Source organism: Peromyscus leucopus, chromosome 10, assembly GCF_004664715.2.
Source record: "Peromyscus leucopus breed LL Stock chromosome 10, UCI_PerLeu_2.1, whole genome shotgun sequence".
In the NCBI taxonomy this organism is placed as follows: Eukaryota; Metazoa; Chordata; class Mammalia; order Rodentia; family Cricetidae; genus Peromyscus; species Peromyscus leucopus.
In genome coordinates, this window is record NC_051071.1 from 13060304 (window position 1) to 13083569 (window position 23266).

Below are 23266 nucleotides of genomic sequence, written 5' to 3' on the forward strand. Positions count from 1 at the left end.
CACCTTTAATCCCAGCACTTGGGAGACAGAGGCAGGCGGATCTCTGTGAGTTCGAGGCCAGCCTGGGCTACCAAGGGAGTCCCAGGAAAGGCGCAAAGCTACACAGAGAAACCCTGTCTCGAAAAACCAAAAAAAAAAAAAATATATATATATATGTTAATGTAACTAAAACTTGTCAATATTATTTTAATCTCAGGGTGAATCTTAGAGTTATCAGGTAGCGTCATACGACTTCACTTTTACTATAGGACTAAAGTGAGCACCAGGAATGCAGCTTAGTGCTTGCCTTGCATGTATGGTCCCCTGCATTCAGTCTCTAGCATGTGTATACATGTGTAACCACACCTGTAATTCCAACTCTGTGGTAAGGCAGGAGCCTAAGGAGCTCAAGGCCTTATAGTGGGCCAGAGGCTGGACTAGAGAGCCCTTACTTAGAAGAGGGGAGGGGAAGAGGAGAGGGAGTAGAGCAGAAGGAAAGGAGAGGAGAGAGATGAAGTGAGGTCACTTTGGAGATGCAAGAGAGAGGAAGAGGACAGGGACAGAGATACCCGAATAATACAGATGCAGATGTTCTTGTTCTCACCATTGCTGTTATTCTTGGCTTACCAAATGCTAAAATCAGATCCAGCCAATGTTCTTTAACCACGATTTGCAATAATTGAGGAAAGTTTCTAAGAATCTTCACATAAAGACCAAAATACTCATCAGCTTTAGTAGTAATAGTGCATATCTTACTGAAGTGGCCTTAGTTAGTTCTTATCTGGTTCTAGTCTAAAATCTAAAGCCCAACAGAATGGGCAGAGGGGTTTATGAGGAACTCTTGAGGTTTGAGTTCTTTTGAGTAGATTGTTTTGAGTAGTTGTTATTGGTTTGTTTCAGTAGTACTAAGACCAGGTCCTGCTATGTTGCCTGGGATGTTCTGATTCATGATCCTCTTATTTCAGTCTCTGGAGTAGCAAAATTGTGAAACGGGTGCCTGATGACTTATTGAACCAATTAATTTAGTATCTGTAGCGCAGTGATCCAAGTTCTGAAGAAGTTAACTAAGACCTTTGCTAGTTTTAAGAACTATCTAATATCTACTGAGGTCTGAAAGCCGCATTATCTTGGAATGTGAAATGTATATTGAGGGCATGGGGTTTGGTATGGAGACACTATGGTATAGATTCATCTACTTCCTGTCTGTGTGGCCTGAGTTTCCTCAACTATGTTTTGGAAAAGCCTACCACAAAGTGCTTGTGAGGCATATGTAAGCTATGTGTTTGATACTCAGCATGTATTTTATGACCGCCTTAAGAAGATGCTCTGTAGAGAATCAGACACAGTGTAGTCAGAAACACCATGTAAGAGCCATGGAAAAATCATAGCATAGTCAGAAATGCCATGTAAGAGCCACGGGAAATTGTAGTGTAGTCAAAGAAAAGTCATGTAGGAGACACAGAGAATCAAAAGAACATTGACGGGGTTCCTGCCTACTGACTGGGAATTAGGATGAGATTTTGGGCAAATGACAGTTAAATTGAATCTTGAAGGAAGAATGTGGCATTGTCACAGTTATATGTATGACAGCAGTTCCTCTAAGTAGAAGTGATGATCTGTATGACAATCTGGAGATGGGGAAGCTGGGGTTTAGGCAGGAAAGCATAGACAGAGAATGGTGAATCATACTAGTAAGTACACTTAGCATGCAGAAATGTTGTGATATCATTTGGTATGTGTTGAGAACCACCAAAGATGTTAGCTATGTTGTAAAAATACTGTGCTTTGATAATGGGTCAGAAAAGGGAGAATTTGCATCAAGGAAGACTAAGGCAAAAAGTGATAGATTGCAGGATTACAAAAGATCATCACCATAACATGGATACATAATTGCCATCCAGTTAACTAGTGAGAAAGGATGTGTAAAAGAAGAATTTAAAAGTGATTCTGAGGTTGAAATCCATACAGTTGGGATAATAGCAGTATCGTTTTCAAACACAATGAAAATGAGCAGGTTGCAAGGAAGAATTATGATTTTAAACATACTGAGTTCAAATTTTACATGGCAGTAATGACAGCCAAAAATGTCATCTTGAGATAGTTGGAACCATAAATGTGCATTTGGGAATCATCTGCATGGGAGTGATAGTTGGAATCTTGAGAGTGAATCAGCCCAAAGTGTGGATAGAAAGAAAACCATCCAGAGAAATACCGAAAGGAATGTGTGGCTGTGCCCATGGAGGAAGGGAGACTGCAGAAGAGGGGAAACTAGACCAGGGTAGAACAGGAAGAAATAGGGCTGCTGTTGCTCATAGCTACTAAAATTAAGGGCATTTCCCAGTGAGTCATTAAGGTTTTCTGAAAGAGATGCTCTTGATAGGAAGAATAATTCAGTGACCTTATTTTTAGCAGTAATCTGCTATTTTAATGTATTAAAATTATGTTTGAAAATTCATTCCTACCTTGTTTTTTTCTTTTAACTCCAGGTCTCTCTATGTCGTCCTGACTGTCCTGGAACTCACTATGTAGACCAGGCTGGCCTTGAACTCAGATCTGCTGCCTGTGCCTCCCAAGTATGGGGGCTAGAGGTGTGCAATAGCATGCCCAGCTCTTCATTTCTACCTTTGATGGATAGATTTTGGCATCTTCCTTTCTTTGGAAAACAGTAAATTAGCTTATTTCATCAGATAAATTGCATGAATGCTGTTTCACACAGAAAATATCAAGATATAAATATTATTTACTAGTTAAAGCTTTGTCTATAAAAATCATGTCACTTCATTTTCTCTTTTCTTTTAAACTTTCTATTTATTCTTTGTGTCTTTCACATCATGCATCTCCATCCCATTCATTGCCCCATCCCTTCTTATCCACCCTCTTCTCTTGCAACCCTCCCCTCAAATAAAATAAAATAAAATTTAAGAGAAAAAAAGATAAATAAATGAAAAGTCTTGTCATAAATCTCATCATGGAAGCTGTAGTGTGACAGCAAGTCACACAGTATACCCTTTTATCCATACATCTTTACTTGCAAGTGTTTGTTGCCAAGAGTCATTGGTCTGGCTTGAGGCCTCTGGTTTCTGCTACACCATTGATACTGGGCCTTCACTGGGGCTCCTCTTAGACAACCTATTGTCACCCTGTGTCATGGAGATCCTGCAGCTTTGGCTCTACAGGACCTGCCCCTTCCTGTGCTCTAGCAGATCATAGATGGGATGGATGTTGGGGTGGAGCAACTCGTATCCCTGGTTTTTGGCCTGAGTGGTTGTTGGGTTGGTCAGCCCATCAGCTCTCCCTCATCCTCACCACCAGGGTGAGCTCTCCAGCATTGCCCTGGCTAACTCACCCTTTGAGTGATGAGCAAGACACTGGACCAGTTCTCCTGCTCTAATGCCCTGGGGCTGGCTCACACACACCTACACCACCAGGGCCAGCTCTACTGTGTTGCCCAGGTGAGAGGTTCAGGGGCCACTCTCCTGAGTGCTACAGCTGGTGAGAGGCAGGAACAGCTCTGCAGCTCTTATGACCTAAGGGCCAGCCAGCTCGTCCTCCCGCCAGTCACTCCATTTTCTTAAACAAATTCATGGTCTTTGAAATTAGAAAGGAGCCTCAAAAAAAAAAAAAAAAAAATTCTGTGCTGATTATGCATGGTGATGGTGTGGTGCTGATGCTGTGTGGTGATGGTATGGTGATGGTGTGTGATGACAGTGGTGATGGTATGGTGTGGTGGTAGTAGTATGGTGCTGGTGGTGCATGACAGTATGATGCAGGTGATACATGGTGACATATAGTGCTGATGATGTATGGTGATGTTCCTGATGGTGCATGATAACAGTATGATAATTGAAGTTACTTACTGAATAGTCTACCATATCTTTCGTTAAGTGTTTTGTGTCACTTAACAGTATTTACTGATTATTTACTGTGCACCAGAAATTAACCTGAAAACCTAAGATAGGTTAGTAAACAAGGCAAATTGGAAGTCTTGGAAGAGTTTTTATTTAGTACAATCAAACAAATCCTAACTAGTAAGTATAACGAATATATATATAAAACACAAGAAGATGAATATTGTTGGAAATTAGAGCAAGGTAGAAGAAATCAAGAGTGCTGTGTCAGGGTTGGATAATGGAGCTGGGTTGTATTATTATGATGGTGCAGAATATGTAAGCTGAGAAGTTCGTATTGAAGGTCAGTGTTCAAACATCGGAGAGTACCAGGACATGGAGGAATGTCTGCAAAGGTTGGAACAAATAAGTAAGGAGCAATAAAAGGTGAGTATTATTCAAAGTGATCCAGGGAAAGAATGGTAGGTAAGAAGTAGTGAGGAGGGAGGGCTTGTTACTACAACACAATGTATCTGTGTCTGCCTGTACATAGTTACCATTAGAGTTCTCATTTACAGATGAGGAAACTAAGACACAAAATCAAATAACCCACTTCATGACTAGAATAAGAAATTAACTGTCTCATCCAGCTACATGTGGACACTTTCAAAGTGATTTGTTAGTTCTTTGTGACCCTCTGCAGAATATTAGATGGAAGGACAGTAGCTTGATAATTCATTTAGTAGATCTGCTGATTGTCTTTCTGCATACTAACGTGACCATTTATGGGGCTTGTAATTTCATCAGTTTTCTCAATTGCATATGACTTCTTTGGAAAGAGAATTGTTCTTCTTAATATAGGCTTCTGGCCAGAACAAATCCAAATTTTTGCTTAGTTCTCCTAGCCTTCTTAGAGATAGGGATCATTCAGGATTATATTGGCGTATGTTTCAAATGAATCAGTGTAAAGATCATTGCAGATTACCTACCTGACATATACCCTATTCTCAGATGCTTCTGTGCTTTTTTTTTAGCAATTTTATATGGAAAATATTATAACAAAGGTAATTATTTAAGTGATAGGAAAATAAATAAGAAATTTAGAAAAATATATGTGTGCCTAATCATTGCACTTTAAATCAATCTAAATAAGTATAAGTGACCAGAAGGATTTGAAAGTCACTGTAGACCATTTACTTTCTTGTTACACATGAGGTTGAAAGTTAAGTGAGTTAAAGTAAATGTCTTAGATTTGGAATCAATTTTACGTATGTTATATTGGGCTGAATGAATCCAAACTTGTTTGTTTATTACATTTATATGTGTGTGTGTGTGTCTGTTGTGTGGAGGTCAGAAGATAACTTGCACAAGTCTCCTCGCTCCTACAATGTGGGTTCCAGGAATTGAACTCAGGTCGGAAGGCTGGTCAGCACACACCTTTATCCACTGAGCCTTTTCACCAGCTGGTTTTTATGATTAGTGAACTGTGTGGGGTCTGGAGAGATGGCTCACAGGTTGAGATCACTTGTTGATCATGCAGAGAACCTGGGTTCAGCTCCCCAAATCCACATGGTTCACAATCATCCCTAACTCCCTTTTCAAGGGATCCTACACCCTCTTCTGACCTCTGGGGTCACCAGGCACATAAACGCTCATACACATAAATAAATCTAAAAGTGAACTGTTTAGAATTTGCTTTGTAGAGGTGATGATTTAAAGAATAGAGCTTTGTTAGGTTTGTGATTATTTATCTAATGCTTTGTTAATCTGATAATAGAAATGAGAAGTTAAATATTTGGTGATTCCTAGTTGATTATTTTAACAGTTTGGCACTGACCTACTATTGATCATTGATCTGTCTCAAGTAAGCATTATTGTAAGAAGGGATCATTGGTTAAACCTAAATGATTTCAGGGTAAATGAGTGTTCTCTCATTGTACTTTACAAGGTTCTTCTGTTTTCACAGCTAACAGTTTTGATTAAAAGGATTAAAGTTCAAAAATATTAAGTAGGATTCAGTTGAATCAGCCTTCACGATTATCATAAAACATTTGCAGTAAAAGCAAATGACATGATTTTAAGAATAATAAAATTTTAAAATTAAAATCTTACAATATAGTCTTAGTTCTATGACCTTCATGGTGTTAAACATATGGACAAAAGGAAACATGTGCTTAAGATTTAAACACAAACAATGAACTCTACTATTCAAAAGTTACTCTCAGGAGTCATTTGGAGATATTTTGAGCATATCCAGAATATATACTGTTGTGTGCTGTTGACACCGAAATGTGCCTGTTGCTGATAATTAAAATGATCCTTGTTACCAAATGTACTAGGTAGGATGTTTGACTATGGCTGTCGTTGAGTTGTTCTGTATTTTAGACTTACGGTGACTGCCTTCTCAATGCCTGAAAATAGCTGCAGCACCGCAGTCTGCTGCAGTTCGACTCCCGCATTCTTTTACCCAGTCGTATTCATGATTGCACTTGGGAAGCCTTCTGTAGTATGTAAGAGTTGCACAGCTATTGAGCCTGAACTATTCAAATATTTTAACATAATGTTTCCATCAAAGACACTCATGACTTGTTCTTACCAAAGTTTGAAATGCTGCTTCTCTACCTCACTGTCAGGCAAATGCCACGGGCGAAAACTGAAGATAATAACTTAAGATTTATGTCTCTCGCTCAGAGGCAACAGTTGTCGTGAATGACAGTTTTGAAGGACCTAAACTGACATCAAAGGTTTCAGATGATCTAGTTAGGTCAATTAATGTTAATTTTTATCTTCCATTAAGTTCTTTTAATGTCCCCTTCCCACTCTTGTTTTCTTTCTTTCTTATATTCTAGCCAAGCCCAATACCAAGTCCTGTTCTGGGGCAAAAGCCGAACGCTAGTCAGTCCTTGCTTGCATGGTGCAAAGAAGTTACAAAAAACTACCGGGGTGTGAAAATCACCAACTTCACCACGTCGTGGAGAAATGGGTTATCTTTTTGTGCAATCTTACACCACTTTAGACCAGACTTAATGTAAGTAGAAATGTCATAAATATTTGTAAATAACAGGCATTTTTAAAAGAACATAGAAGAATTTCTTAGCATGTATCCTAAAATACTTGACTATCTCTGTTTTTGAACTATAGAACATTCTTTTTTTTTTTTGAGAAGTATATGTCAGAAAACCAAACTTTCTCCCAGTACTAAAAATGTTTTTTTCTATTTTTTTAAACTGATTTTTCTCTTTAATCTTATTAAAAACTGACTTTATTATGAAATTTTTATTAGTGTTCAAATAAGAGACAAATAAGCCTGTAACCCTTTGTATATTGCTAATAAGGGGTTATCCCATGGTGAATTTCCTTAGGAAAGCTAGTCTCCGTTCCTCTGCCTTAACTTCTCTTTTAGAGTGAAAGCTTCAGGCAATGAAACATGTAATCAATGTTTGTTTATTTCTTTATTTCCGTACTTTTCCACACTATTAGTTTTGTTGATTGAACTGCTATGAAATTGCTTGTTACCCTTTGGTATTACTGAATATCAGATTTTTAGCTTCAGTTTGTTTGACAGTTCTTTTTATCAACTGTTTCATATTCCCACTGTGCCATTTCCTCCCTTAGTGACTACAAGTCTCTGAACCCTCAAGACATTAAAGAAAACAACAAAAAGGTGAGCGACGCCGGCAGGGCGCGGTGTCTGTGGTGGCTGCATGGCAAGTCTGTGTGCATTGGGGAAAGGCGATGGTTTGGGATGAGGTCGTAACTGCAGCTTACCAAGGTGGACTGCTTCCTGCAGTTTAAATCGGGTGCATAGTTTCCTCCGGTTTGCCGGGGACTCTAAAGATCACAATTCGAAGAAGACATCAGAGCCAGTGCATGCTCGTCATTAACTGTTAAGTATTTCATAAACCAGATTGCTTTTAGAGCAACATTGAGTTTTTGAAGAATATACCCAAGGCTTTCATAACTATTATGTCATTTTAGAAAAATATTTTAGGAGATAAAAGCAGGAACCTAAGGGGTAAGCAAAAAAGAATATACAGGCTTGTAAATGCAAAGCAGTGATAAACAACAGTTCTTCTTTTACTTTCTATCCATATATAATTATATAATTGATCAGAACTTCCCAACTGGCATGTGACGATGTTGATCCCATCAGCCTCAGGACAGCTGCATAGAGAAGATTTGCTGGCGCCTCGTGGGCCAGCTGACTGGGGCTAAGGCTGGTGAATGTGTTTGTCTCGTGTGCGGTATAGTATGTGTGCAGAAAAAGCAATCTCAAGCTCTGCTCACAATACATACTCAGTGTTGGTATTGAATTGAATTTCTCAATTGAAAACCAATGCGATTGTTGTCCTAGAATAGGCATTTTAACCTGTAGATTCTATCTGTAAGTCTGTCTGTAGATAGGATTCAGCAAGTCCTTGAACACAGTTGCAGGAAAACGTATTTTGTATAATGTATCATGTCATAATTCTGTGACTGAACTTTTGTGTTTCCTTCAGTTGTGAACGTGGTGACAAATCATAGTTGTATTAGCCATGCCAAAGGTTGTGTCACCTGTATAATTCATATATCGTCATATCTTACGACAGTTGTTGGCGAGCTCTGCAAATGACAGTTTAGAACTTCTTCAAATTATTCATTACTGACTGGGCAGGGTAGCACACTCCTGTTATCCCAGCACTTTGGGGCTGGAGGCAGGAGGATTAGTTCAAGGACCTTGGTCAGCCTGGGCTACATGAGATTGTGTATTTGTGTGCATATGTGTATACATTCACACATGTATTAATTAATGTGTTAATTAAACCATATTTTACTGTTTCCCAAATTCAGTTTTATATTTTAATAGTTGCACTTTTAGTGTAACTGGCCCTTTGTACTTTGTATGCTTTATAGCTATATAACGTTACTCTCAGATGGGAATCCATTGCCAAAGATCTCAGAGAACTCAGTGGTAAATAACCTCTGGCTGGGACAAAATTTTTAATATACTTTAAATCATTAAATTACAGGAACTATCACTTTTTTTCATCTTAGAATCTCGGTAGAAGTTTAATTAACAAGAATTTAAATCAAAGCAAATTTTTTGCTTAATGTGAGTTGTAGAGTTATAATACACTTAAAACTGTCATTTTTTTTTTTTTTTTTGTAAATAGAAATATGCAACCCCAAAGGAGTAGTCTTTGAAAATTACTCCCTATTCTTCATAGAGATTGCCTTTTGGGGGCTAGGAATTTAACTAAGAAGAAGAGAACTTGAAGGGTCTGGGGTCAGTCCCCAGCACCTTCTGGTAGGCATTCTACAAAGTAAATCCTTCTCATGAATTACCTCTTACATAATTTTAGAAAGCCGGTGTTTATTAAAGGAAATTGCCTCTTTTCTCATTAATTAGACTGTATCCATAGAGGTGACATTTCTTTATCTTCCTTTCCCTGCATTTGAATAAAGTGCCAACCTAATTTAAATGCAGATATCAGCATTGTAAAATGAACTGCTAATGGCCAGTCACTTGTGCCACACACCTATAAGGAAGGAAAACTCTTGAGCTCATGAGTTCAAAACTAGCTTGAACAACATAGCAAGACCCTATCAATTAAATAATGATTACTTTTTAAATAGAGCTTTCCTTTACTATTCTAATTTTTGAAAAGGAAACTATTGATTTTTGCCTAACTGTATATATTTTAAATTATAAATAGAATCTCACTAAGGTTTAGGTAACATAGACTTATATATGGGTTTACATATTACTGCATAGGGAAGAATATTCCATTTACATGTTTTCTTGAGATGAGCAATGTAGCTAACTGAATGTTTAGCATGGCTGGATACCAGTTCAATCCCCAGATATCAAATAGATCTTCCGTGGCAGTTAACCTTGATTTTTAATAAGGTTTTTAACACTGATTCTTTTCTTACACTATTTAGTACATGTCAGCATACATAGTTACAGTGTTACATTACATGATACCTACATTGAGAATCCTAGTTGCTACCTGTAGATTATTTCTTGTTTTACAACATTCTCCCTGGTAATCTTGTGCTGTCAATTGCACTTAGAGTATGCAAGAAACAAAATCTTTGTCTCAAGTTCCACTTTATTTGTAATATAATTGTCAGTGACTCTTCCTTAACTAAATTAATACCTCAGAATAAATAAGACAATTTCCTTTGAAAAAATCCTTGGCTGCTGATGACTCAGTGGTAAAGGTGTCTGTTGCCAAGCCCGGACAACCTGAGTTCTGTCTCAGAGACTCAGGTGGTGGAAAGAGAACATACTCTCAACATGAACACCCCCCTCCCCCAGTGCAAACTCACACACGATAGATAGATAGATAGATAGATAGATAGATAGATAGATAGATAGATAGATAGATAGACAGATAAGTGTTTTTTTAAAAAAATATTTTTAAACAAACAAAACACTGTCTTCGTTCTTCACACAGTTACAACACATGATTGACCATAGCAGAAGTTAACCTGTGGGAAAATTCTTTGCCAAAATTTTTATCTCATATGTAAGAAACCTAGTTTGTTTTAAAATATAATTAGTATGCATAAAATGAATTGCTGTGTGAAGCAAAACACCAGCAGGAGTTTCCTCTCAAGGAAGCTAATCATCTTTTCAGGTCTGGAGAAAGAACTCAATACAAAAGGTATTTACCTGTGGCATCTGAACTGAACCAATATGTCCTCGGTTTAGATAATTAGGAAATGTTCAGAATACTGCCTGTGGTGCTTTTCCTGATGGCCTGCTGTTGATGTCTGTCAGTCAAGTAGTCAAGACACACAAGGAAGAAAATGACTTTAATTTTCTTAGAACATGTAAAAGAGCAAACAAGTCTATACATGTACACCAACTGAGCCACCTCTCTAGCAGATATTTTAAAGTGTCCATATTGCAATCTGTGGAAATTGAATAGGTCTTAATAGCACAATTTATTTTTCATTTTCTTTCTTCACATTTGTTAAAGGTATAGAAAGAATACAGATTAAATTCAGAGGCAGAAATTTGGTGTAAAAGCACAAAAATTCTTTTGATTAAATAATTTCCTAGCATTTCTTAGAGAAACATTCAGTGTGCTCCTTAAATGCAGCTCGTTGTCAAGAACAGAGATTGTTAACATGGAAAAGCAACAGTAGATGTGCAGAATTCTTTCTTTCTGAGTGTCTACCTAGACCTTCAGGGAGACTTTGAATGCTTCCCGAGAGACACAGTGCTGGTTCAAGGGGTTAGTTCAGGATAGCAATAATTAATTGTAAATTGAGAAACAGCTTTGGTTCTCCAAACTAGAAAAACCTGATGTGCCACAGCCATTTAAAGGCTAACAAAATAATACAATGCAACCTCACAGGCTCAGCTATGTTGCAGTATTGAAAACATTTCATCCTTTCTAGAACAAATGAAGTAAAATAAAGTCCCTGTCCTCATTATGAAAACCAGCCCTAAGTGTGTATTTTTAAAGGTTTCTATGCTTCTACGATTAAATAGTTTTCTGTATTTTAAAGCAAATAGTATAAATTAGTTCTTTGGATGTGCCTAGCAGAACTTCATTGCTATAATTACATGACCACAGAAAAGTGGCGGCAGGGAGGATAAAAGCTGGGGACACATTAGGCAAACATTTCTTCATACCTCAGTCCTCATCTTAAAATTTTATTCTAACATTTTTGTTTAGCTCACAGTTTTGCTTATCTTATGCTTGTGGATAAATACGTTATTTAATAGGATTTTCCCCTTTTCTCCTTTTTACTCGAAATTTGATTCTTTTCCTGTGGTATAGTATCGGTAATTTTATGTACCCTACAATAACAAGAAGCTTTAGCATTTTGCTCCCTTTAAAACAGATGTCTGAGCTGTTCCGTATATCATGTTTGTTTGTTCCTTCTTCTCTTTGAAGGCTTACGATGGATTTGCCAGCATTGGAATTTCCCGTTTACTGGAACCTTCTGATATGGTTTTATTAGCAATCCCTGACAAACTGACTGTTATGACTTATCTCTATCAAATAAGGGCACATTTTAGCGGACAAGAGCTAAATGTGGTTCAGATAGAAGAAAACAGCAGTAAAAGTACATATAAAGTCGGAAATTATGAAACAGATACAAACAGTTCTGTTGATCAAGAAAAATTCTATGCCGAGCTGAGCGATCTGAAACGGGAGCCTGAGCCGCAGCGGCCAGCCAGCGGGGCAGTGGACTTCCTGCCTCAGGACGACTCGGTGTTTGTAACTGAGAGTGGGGTGGGAGAGTCAGAAAGTGAGCACCAGACTCCAGATGACCACCTTAGTCCAAGCACAGCCTCCCCTTCCTGCCGCAGGACTAAAAGTGACACAGAGCCCCAAAAGTCCCAGCAGAGCTCGGGAAGGACTTCAGGGTCCGATGACCCTGGGTTAACGTCTAGTGCCGATGCAGCCCAAGCACTGGTTTTGTTAGGCAAGAAGAGGCTGCTGAAAGCTGAGAACTTAGAATTAAGTGACTTTCATGTCAGTGGTAAAAAGAAGGATGTGTCTCCACCCTCAGTTTGTGAGCAAAAGCTTCAGACTGTAAACACCAGCAGTGACTGGGAACAAGAGAAAATAGAAAATTCCAGACCTTCAGAATGCAGATCGGATGGCGAATCAGCTATCAAAAAGCCAAGTTTATCCCCTCCTTCTAAACTTGGATATTCATACAGTAGAGACGCAGACTTCACGAAAAATGTCTGTGCTTCTCTGCGGCAGGCAGAGTCTGATCCAGATTCAGACAGAAACACTTTAAACCATGCTGATCCCTCCACCAGAGCAGTGCAGGTAAGTGGGCCAGAAGAATGGGTATATGTTTAATAAACAGCTATTCTGTCTTTTTATTCTTTTGTGTTGATAGAACACTTAAGGATGTTATGCATGAGTAAAAACTATGCCTGCTGTATATTTAAAGTTTGTATTATAATTTTATAAGCCCAACTTTAGGTTAAAGGACAAGGAATGTCAGCTTTTCTCAAAATATCATTACTAGGGATAGAAAAATGGTTCAGCATTTAAGAGCACTTACTTCTCTCCCAGAGGACCTGAATTCAGTTCCCAGACCTATGTGGTGACTCTCAGCTACACCTGGAACTCGGGTCCCAAGGAGTCTGACACCTTCTTCTGCACAGATCTTACATTCATGCTGTATACATAAACTCATACAGGCTCACATGTATACACATAAAAATAAATAAAACTTTTTAAAAATGTTATTATTTATAATAAATAGTATTTACCATTAGACTGTCAAAAAAGTTTGGCATGGTACATCCCTCCTGTAGTCCTAATACTTGGGACTCTGATGCAGAAGAGCCAAGAGTTCAAGTCCACCCTTGGATTAGAAAGCCCTGTCTCAAACTGAAGATCAAGGACATTTCAGTATTGCATTTAATGTGAACCTAATTCTAAAATGTATATGTAGATTATGTGCTTTCCATTCAAAGCACTGTCCTTAGATATTTTAGTTGCAATAGAATTACATTGTCAGTTATATCATTACTTATATCTTAAATTCATTGCCTCCAAGGCAGGGCAGTATACAATACCAGCAGTCTGAGACAGGAGAATCATTAGTTTGAAGCTATCCTGGCCTACATAGCAAATGCCAGGCTATCCTGGGCTAAATAATGAAACCCTGCTTTGAAAAAATTAAAATAACAATTCTAGTAACATCCATATTTCTTACCACAAGGGAAATATAACATAGCGTTGAACTCTCACCCATGATATTTGTTATAGATCCTTTGCTACTGTCAGTTAGATATGGGGGGCAGAGAGGAGAGAGAGAGATTTCAGTAGAACAATAAAAACTTTGCCAATAAAATATGACACCTGCTTTTCTTTTTCTTAAGTTTATTTTCATTCTGTCTACTGTATATATGTATATGGGGTGTCTTTACAATGTGTTTGTGAGTACCTGGGAGCCAGCAGGCAATGTCAAGAATCTTTCTCTCTCCCTCTCGACTTTATTTTTGAGACAGGGTCCTTCATTGAAATTGGGGCTCATCAGTTCCTCTGGCTTACTGGCCCATGGGCTCTAGAGTTTTGCCTATGTCTGTCACCCCAGGCTGGTCTTACAGACACACACCTGGGTCTTCACATGGATGCTAGGGATCTACCTCAGGTGCCTATGTAGTAAAGGGACAGGCGCTTTATAACTCAGCTGTCTCCCTCGACAAAATACAGTTTTCATAGGAGGATTTTTTTCTTGTAGTTATTGCAGGTGCTCTTTGAGACTTAGACATAGATCTTCATCTCCCACCCCACACAGCCCTTCTTTCCTAGACAGGGACTTATGTGTCTCAGGGTGCCTCCAGCTCACTATGTAGATCTACTTACCTTCACTTCCTGAGTGCTAGGATTAGAGACAAGAGCCACTGCACCCAGTGTGTGTGGTGACTGGGATTGAAGCCAGGCTTCAACTACGACTACATTTTCAACACATTTACATGATCATTTAAAAAGACAATTTTTAAGCAAACTAAACTGAGTAAGGTATTTCTAATTTTTTTTTTCATTTTTACAAACTAACTCTTCTGAATCACTCTTTGATTTAAAATTGTTGGTAGTCCCCAATCCCCAGAATTCTCAGTCTGCCAATGCATGACAGTTCTGAAGCATTTCTTAACATAGTATTTGAGAGCCTGGAGAATGTAGCTCAGAGCAGGAGTCCTTACCCAGTATGCTTGAGGCCCAGGGGTCAATTCCTGATACTGGAAAACAAAACAAAACTGGGACCATGAAGCTCTTTGAAACTCTTTTAAATAATACCCAACATTTAAACAATTGCATTCTGTGATAGTATTTATCTTTATCACTAATGTCCTCTCACAAATAATGTTTTCTGAAGCTGTATGATTCCTATATTCCAGCACATTGACTATAAGCATCAGGAAGGTCCCCTGCTCTTTTTCTTTTTAGGTTTGTATTATTATAGATCACACTCACTCTCTCTCTCTCTCTCTCTCTCTCTCTCTCTCTCTCACACACACACACACACACACACACACACACACACACGCACGCACGCATGCACAGACAACTTGCAAGAGTTGGTTATCTCCCCTACGGGCTTCAGGGATCGAAGTCAGGTCATCAAGCTTAAAAGCAAGTGATTTTTATTTTATTTATTTATTTATTTATTTATTTATTTATTTATTTATTTATTTATTTTACTGAGCCATCTTACTGGTCCTTAGCTGTTTTTTTGTTTGTTTGTTTGTTTGTTTGTTTTTAATGAAAATGGAAAGTGCTAGTCCTTATTAGTTTGTGTTCATTTTTAAAGCCAAGGGTTTTAATTAAAATGTTGCTATTTTAATGTGTTTGGATATTTCTAAATGAAACACATTTTTCAAATTTCTCAATTTCCCCAAAATAGCCAAGATCCATAGGTGTATTTCACACAAGCAAAACTCTTTGGTATTCATAGTAACTGTTAATCACATATATAAAGCGATCCTGAGCCCAAAAGTTTAAGTACTTAAGAATTACAGCCTGTCTCTTAGATTGTCTTCTAAGTCAGCAATACTAATTAATAAAAGTGTTTTCTTGACTTTACTTGGAAAATAATCCGAAGTTGTGTGCTTTTCTCATTTAGTATGTTAGTGCCACAACCACAGGGTCCACTCTGTTTCAACCAACCATGATCAAAGTGATTGGGGAAAATACTGTCAGAATTAAACTGCACAGACTCCCTTTCTTCTATTAATCTGTAAAGTGTGCAGGCTGCGTGTTTTAGTACAGGAGGATGTACGTAGGTTGTCTACTGTGCTGTTTTGTATAACTGGTACATACACCTGCATGAAGTCTGCAAGGGATCTGGGAACTAATTGTGAAGGAGGACTGCACTGACGCATTGCAGTCATGCAGTCTGCAGTACCATGTGATGTGCAGGCAGACAGCTGTGTCTGGACTGTGATTAGGTTGCATAGATTGTAAGTTCCATCGTTGGCGAGTTTACAGAGGTGTGCTAAAGAAATGGGAATGTCAGAATCAAAGAAATACAATGGTAGAGAAGGCAGAATTGATCAAAGCACAGTTTATGCATGCATGCATGGAAATATCACAGTGAAATCCATTAATTGTACAATTATATGAGGTAATTTTTACATTAAAAAAATACTGTAGCCTTCAAAAAAAGTTTTGTTCCCACAAAACAATCTTAAAGGTTCTAAGTAAGTGAATCTCCCTGAAGTTTTGTGATAGCACAAGGTTTATACACAATAGATACCCAATGAATAGCTGCTGAATGACAGCTGCAGTATTTGATGAACCTTAGCTCTTTCTATCCAACACAGATTTTTCTTATAAACTGTATTTTGAGGCAAATGTGTTTAAAGATAGAAATTAATTAATCATTAAATTAGGATAATCTAAGAACCTGAATTCTCATTTTGAATTTTCCCCCAGTAATTAGCATTGTGATATTACCTGGCATTTTAAATTGTCAGTTTTATTTTCCACAGTGGTTAAATGAACTAATATTTAAGAACCCACTTAACTCTAGAATTTGATTATGCTGTGAGTCCATGCACACGATTCGTGTGCTACACAGGATGGTGACAGTCACCACTGATTTAGTGCCTTGTGTGCTTGTCCTTTGGTCATGCTTTATGATCTCAAAGTTCTGCAGAGGGTCAAGCCAAATGTGGTAACTCATGCCTGTAATCCCATCACTAAGGAGGCAGAGGGAGTTGGCTTGCCATGAGTTCCAGGCCAATGTGAGCTACACAAGACCATGATGGGTGGAAGGGAGGGAGGGAGAGAGGAAGACAGGAAGGAAGGAAGGAAGGAAGGAAGGAAGGAAGGAAGGAAGGAAGGAAGGAAGGAAGGAAGGAAGGAAAACGGAGGGTGGGAGGAAGGAAAGAAGGAGAGAGGGAGAGAGGAAAGAGGGAAGGAGAGGAGAGGAAACGAAAGAAGGAAAAGAAAAGGAAGAAGGAAGGAAGGAATTAATTTTGCTTAGAATAAGTATAAAGGTTTGTTTGACACTAGGTTGACAAAAACAGAGTTTCACAGCAAAAATGTAATGTAGCTACTGATGTTTGGTAGGTTCTAATTGCAGCTAAATTTTATACAAATGTCTGCTTCCCTTTTATATACCATGTTATGAATTTCAGACATACATCTTTTTTATTTTAATATTTGTGAAATCTTTGAAAAAAAGATGTTATGTCAGAATTTGCTAGTGATTATTTTTTCTTAATACTTACTAATATAGCATGAATCTTACAAGCATGTGCTCACAGGAGATATGACGGTTTCATATGGACTTATAGACATACCACTAAGTCCCTAGGACATATGATAGTAATTGTGTAGCTCACCTATGTCTTCCTTAAACTGTACAACATGTGAAGGGCTTGGAGCCTCTTTGGCATATGGGAGAGCAGCACTTACAGATTTGCATATGGTTCTATGATAAACTTTAAAGTTTCAGTTGAAAACCAACATTTTCTGGCTGACATCCTTGTTCTTTATGTTCACGTATCTGTTTGATTTTTGATGATAATAGTACTGAAAACACCCCATAGCTCAAGTGTACCGCAGTCAGTTGGCTGAAGGGCATCTTAGCAATGTGTATCAAGTTACCGTAGAAATGTTTGTGTTGGGGCTGAAGAAGTATGAACTCCTGAGTCTGGATCCCCAATGCTCACATTGAAAGCTGAGTGGTAAAGTGTACATCTGTCATCCTGGTGAAGGCAGGCTGATCCTGGGACTCACAGGCTGCTAGCCTAGCCAAGCTATAGGAGAGACCAGAGTCCATGTCTGTAAAAATAAGGTAGAAAGTAATCAGGGGACACCCAACTTGACCTCTGGCCTCCACATGCACACATATGTGCATACACTTACACACACACACACACACACACACACACACACACACACACACACACACAGTTTATGTTGGCCAGGCTCAATGACTCACAACTGAGTTCCTGCTATATGGGAAGCTTAGGCAAGAGAATTATTTGAACTCTTTGAAAAAAAAAAAAAAAAAAAAAAAGCTTAATCGATGGCATGTGCCTATCCATCACAAGTTCTCTGAAAACTTCATCAGGAGGATCACAAATTTGAGGCCAGCCTGAGTAATTTATCAAGACTGTATCTCAAAATAAAATTAAATATGGCTGGAATGTAGCACAATGATCCTAACTTCAATCCCTTGTACCACCAAAACCTAATATATTACTCTTAGAAATGTTACCTAAGAAAATAAGATTCAACATTTATGTATAAAGATGTTCATAAAAGCATTTATGATAGTGAAAAACTTGCCAACACCCCATCTATCCAGTACAATAAAGTATTATGTATCTATATAATAGAATTATGGCAGCCTGTTAAGAATCATGTTTTCAAGAGAAATACATATGGTCATCAGAAAATACTTCCTTGCAATCAAATATTAAGTAAAACAAATGTGACGAGGCTGGGTATATGATGTGAGCACAGTATATAAAGGTGGGCGAGATGATACAGTAATGACCTCTGCGTGCCATAACTATAAATTACTGTTATTTTTACTTGCATTTGTTTTCTAAAATCCCTGTAATAAAAATGAAGTACATTTTGAATGTTAAACAAAGTGTTTATGTGCTTTTAAGATCAAAATCTACGGTGTGGCAGCTTGGGGTTGCGCACTGCAGAACTTAGACTCTGTGGGTCTTCAGGCAGCTCAGTCCCTTTATTTCTAAGATAGAGAGGTTGATGGGTTACCATACCGTAGTATTTAACCTCCCTCTGGTCTCCCATGTGCCGGTGGCTTTATGTCACTTGCGTACACGGTGCGGTGTGAGCTGGTCTACTCTGAGGCCCAGTTTACACAGGAGGACACAGGCATAGAGAGACTGGGAACTTGCCTCTGATTAAGAAATGGAGCTAAGATCTGTCTGATTCTTAAACTCTGAAACTAATATGGATATTGTGGTTTTGTTTAATATATCTTTTAAGAACTGGCTTCCAGCTGGGCATGATGATGCATGCCTTTAATCCCAGCACTTAGGAGACAGAGGCATGCAGATCTCTGAGTCTGAGGCCAGCCTGGCCTACAAAGTGAGTTCCAGGGCTACAGAGAACCCTGTCTGGAAAAACCAAACAAACAAAAGAACTAGCTTCCATCGGTGGCCAATTACTCTCCAAAAATGCATTGTAAAATTACTCAGTCCATAATATTTTCTGTTCTGATAAGCTTGTTTCATTATGAAGAGAAATCTCAGTGGAGAAGAGTCTTGTGGGTCCTTTCACGGAATATAATAGCATTAGTGGAGTGTGGTGGCACATGCCTGTAATCCCAGAATTCTGGTGACAAAGGCGAATAGATTGAGAATTCAAGGCTAACCTGGATTTTCTACATAAAGAATGCAAGGCAAGCTTGGGCTGCATAGTGAGGCTTTTGACTAAATAAACAAAAAAATAACAGCTTGGGATTTTCTATAAATATTTCCCAAAGTTTAAAAGAATGTTGCCACAGATAGTTTAGCATTGAAAACTTTTTAAAGTAGAGATACATAGTTGTCAGTTCTATTAGACTATAAAAATAGAACTGACCCTTTTATTATATCTTTGGTTGGTAGATTATACTGTGTTTATGAGAAAACATGAATATACAATCTAATATTGACATGCGCCTTATGAGAATATGTTCAAATAAAATCTAATGAAGATTGCCCGGCTGGTATAAACACTGGCCATGTAAGCCTGATGACCTGAGTTTCATTCCCAGAACTCACAATGGAAGAAGAGAAACAACTCCCCAGAGTTGCCCAGTGACACTCACACATGCACTATGGTATGTGTACACCTGCACTTGTGCACACACTTCATGCACACACACAATAATAAAATTAAAATTTTTTAAATACATTGAAATTTCATCTAGTATTAAGAAATAATATCATATCTCATTTTTGTCAAAATTTATGTATTCATTCTACAGTTTCTTCTCAACATGAATATTTTCTGTAAGTAGTCCTGTTAAAAAAGCAATACGCCTGACTTTTTATTTTAATAGGTGATCTAACTTTTAACTGTATTTTTATGATTTGGCTTCTAATTCTCCATCTTTGTTTTTAAGCAACGAATGTTGTCCAGACAAGAGGAGCTGAAGGAAAGAGCGAGAGTTCTGCTTGAGCAAGCAAGAAGAGATGCAGCTGCCAAGGCGGGGAGCAAGCAGACCGGCAGCACAGCCCCTCCCCTCTGCAGCAGACAGCTAAGTGATGTGAGGAGCACGGGTTGCAGAAACCTAACTGGGATGGGGGCATGGGGAGCGATTGCTCAGTTACTTTTCATAGGCTGTCCATTGAGAGTATGTGGTCACGTATTCAACTGATGAATCCATCCAGTGGGACCGACCACACCATTATTATTGCTGTGTGTGCTGTTAGCTATGAGAAAAAGCACAGTTCTGGACTAGAAATTACATCTATACATACCTGGTTTATTCATTTACATTTTATGACTAACCATATGCTATGTAAGATTATATTTCTCCAGAGAATTTTGTTAGAAACACTAGTATATAATAATACCCGTTTTTATTGAGTATCTGCAATGTGTATTTTACATAACTTCATGAAGATATTCACACTACTTCCCATATAAGAAGACTGAAGCTGATCAGCATCTTTACATTCGGATTTTTAGAAGGTCTTCTGGTCAGTACATGGTAATCAGGGTTTTGAACCTGAGCCTTATTATTTCCCAGAGACCATGAATTCCATTGTCAAACCTACATTCCTATATTAAGTCCCATTTTCCCCACATTTCATTTTTGTGGAGTGTGTCACAAATAAGAATGAACATACCACAGTAGAAATCATTCAGTATAGTAAGATCTGAAACGTCTCATCATTGAAAACTGATAACCCTACTTACCACCAAACTCACACATAAAATCACTATTTTAAGTCTTTGTAAATGCCCGCTTATGATCTCCAAGCCTTTGGATATTGTTTCTAAACTGTAGGTCTTTATGAAAAAGGAGGTATAAAAGTTTATTAAGCCATTGTTTTTAACAAAAAGAAATAGAACAGAATAGAAAATAGAATGTATCAAAATTTATTACATTTAAAGGTTTTTTTGTTTGTTTGTTTGTTTGTTTTTGTGTGTGTGTGTGTGTGTGTGAAACTTTTCCTTTTCAGTATTTTAATCTGTGTGCTTACTGGGCTTAAGTAAAATGTATTTTTAACTGTACATCATGATCATGAAAAACACTAATCTGAGATGATGAAATGGCTCATGCTTGTAATCCCAGCACGCAGGAGGCTGAGGCAGGAGGATTGCTATGAGTTTGTCAGCCTGGGCTATATAGTGAGTTCCAGGCCAGCATTGGCTACAGATGCTATCTTAATAAAACAACAGCAAAAAATAATGAGAAATAAAGAAAAACAATAATTTTAAGGACTGTTCTAAAGAAGAACATATAGACTTTATATTAGCTTTTTCAATGCTTAACCATCTATTATATCAGTAGTTTATAGACTTGTTTGCCAGATAGATTTGTTGTATATCTAAAGCAAGTCTGGTCACAGTAACAGGGAAAATGGCTGTTTCTCACATGAAATTTATATTCTGGGGGAAGAGAGAGATGATAAGTAATTACAGGGTATGAAAGCTGTGTGTTGTAGCAGAGATGACTCCGAAAGGGGATGCTTGGTGACCTGAAAGGTGGGGCCATCCCAGTGAAGAAGCACAGAAAGAATACTTCCTCAAAGGCTTTTTATTGGTAATAAGTGGTGTTTTATTGATGAAGAGTGTGTTTCATATCCTCTCAAGTACTAAAAGCTGGACAGTCTCTTTCTAATTATCTAAATATAGCTTTAGAATATAAGTAAATTAAAAATATGCTGTGAATTGATTTTAAATTCAGACTACTTGGTATCTAAATTATTTGTCCACCTGCCTCTGCCCTCTGAGCGCTGGATTAAAGGCATGTACCAAAATGACTGACTTCATGGTCCTTACGTTGTAATACACAGAAACTTGGGACACAATTATTATGTGTATCAACAAAGAATGAGTAAACACATGACTTGTTCATATGAAAGAATGCAGTTTAAGCATCCCTAATCTGAAAATCCAAAATCCCAAATGCTTCAAAATCCAAAGCACTTCCAGCAGTGAGAAGTGGGGTACTCAGCATGTACTGCTTGGTGATACAAAGTCTCAAGCTACTGAGATCCACAGTAGCTTAAATAAATAACAGACATACTGAGATACAGTATTTACCTGTAACCAGCCTGCACATCTGGAACAGGATGCCAAGAAGCTGTCACCGCTTACCCAGAGGTAGGGCGTGAGCTTAGTGATGGGGGGTAAGCAAACTCTCCAGGTGGGTGGGAAGTGATAATGTGAAGCTTTACTTTCTCAATAGATAAGTGTTCAAACGTATTAAGCTGAAAATGGATGCATAGCACCAAGTGTAAATCATACCTCCATAAAATTTATTGTTTTAATATTTAGTTGTGTTTCTATGTGAAAAATACCAAAAAAATTAGAAATTCTATTATAGTAGCTCCAAAAGTAATGTGCATAGAGTAAGTCCAAAAAGATGCATAATAAATGTAAGTAGAACAGAAAAGGAAGACATTCTGATAGAAAGGACTATCTCGTTTTAATTTATTTTACTGTAATAGGAATGCTTGCCATGAGACTGACCCTCTTAATTTTTAAGTTCAAAACTATAGCTTCAATGCAGATTTTTTTTAATTATTTATTTTTACTTCATATGCAATTTTTGTGTTTTTCCTGCATGTATGTCTGTGTGAAGGTGTCGGATCCCCTGAAATTGGAGTTACAGGCAGTTAGGAGCTGCTGTGTGGGTGCTGGGAATTGAACCCAGGTGCTCTTAACTCCTAAGTCATTTCTCCAGCCTCTTCAATGCAGATCTTTACAACTTAATCATTTCCTAACCTGTAGCTCTGTGCCTGTTGATTAGTATCTTCCTATGTCCCCCTCTTTTTAGCTCCTGGCAACCATTATTCTACTCTTGGATGTGATAAATTGAACTCTTAAGTACCTCATATAAGTGGAACCGTGGTGTTTGTCTTTCTGTGGCTGGCACTTGTTTACTTGCTTGAGCCAAGATCATGCTAGGTCCCTGACTGGCATTGAACTCACTACATAGACCAGGCTGGCCTTGAACTCACAGAGATCCTCTGCTGTGAGTGCTGGGATTAAAGGCATGCGCCACCACGCCCAGCCCGATTTGAGTTCTTTTGTCTAAACCCGGAAGTGGGATTTCTGGATTGTGCTGGGTAGTTCTGTGTTTAGGGTTTAAGGGAAGGTGCCAGTTTCCTGTTTTCTTACCTCCGTTTGCTGGTTTTCATTATCTGTTGGTCTGGTTTAGAGTTTTATTCAAACAAGGGCTTGTATGTTCTCCAGGCTGGCCTTGAACTCTTCATTTTAATGCCTGAGTCTGAGTGCTGAGATCACAGGCCTGTTCCCACTCTAGGCTCA

At 38.1% G+C, this 23266-nt stretch overlaps 1 protein-coding gene across 12 annotated transcripts in view; it reads left to right on the forward strand.

Moving 5' to 3' along the window:
- Nucleotides 1–23266, forward strand: part of Ehbp1 (EH domain binding protein 1) — a 334331-nt gene that overhangs the window by 229312 nt on the left and 81753 nt on the right. For all 12 annotated transcript variants that reach the window (XM_037208953.1, XM_028876340.2, XM_028876338.2 and 9 more), the window contains 4 exons: nucleotides 6656–6834; nucleotides 7422–7470; nucleotides 11705–12595; nucleotides 19884–20027. In XM_037208953.1, the coding sequence (XP_037064848.1) occupies nucleotides 6656–6834; nucleotides 7422–7470; nucleotides 11705–12595; nucleotides 19884–20027 (1263 nt within the window). The remainder of the gene's footprint in view (nucleotides 1–6655; nucleotides 6835–7421; nucleotides 7471–11704; nucleotides 12596–19883; nucleotides 20028–23266) is intronic.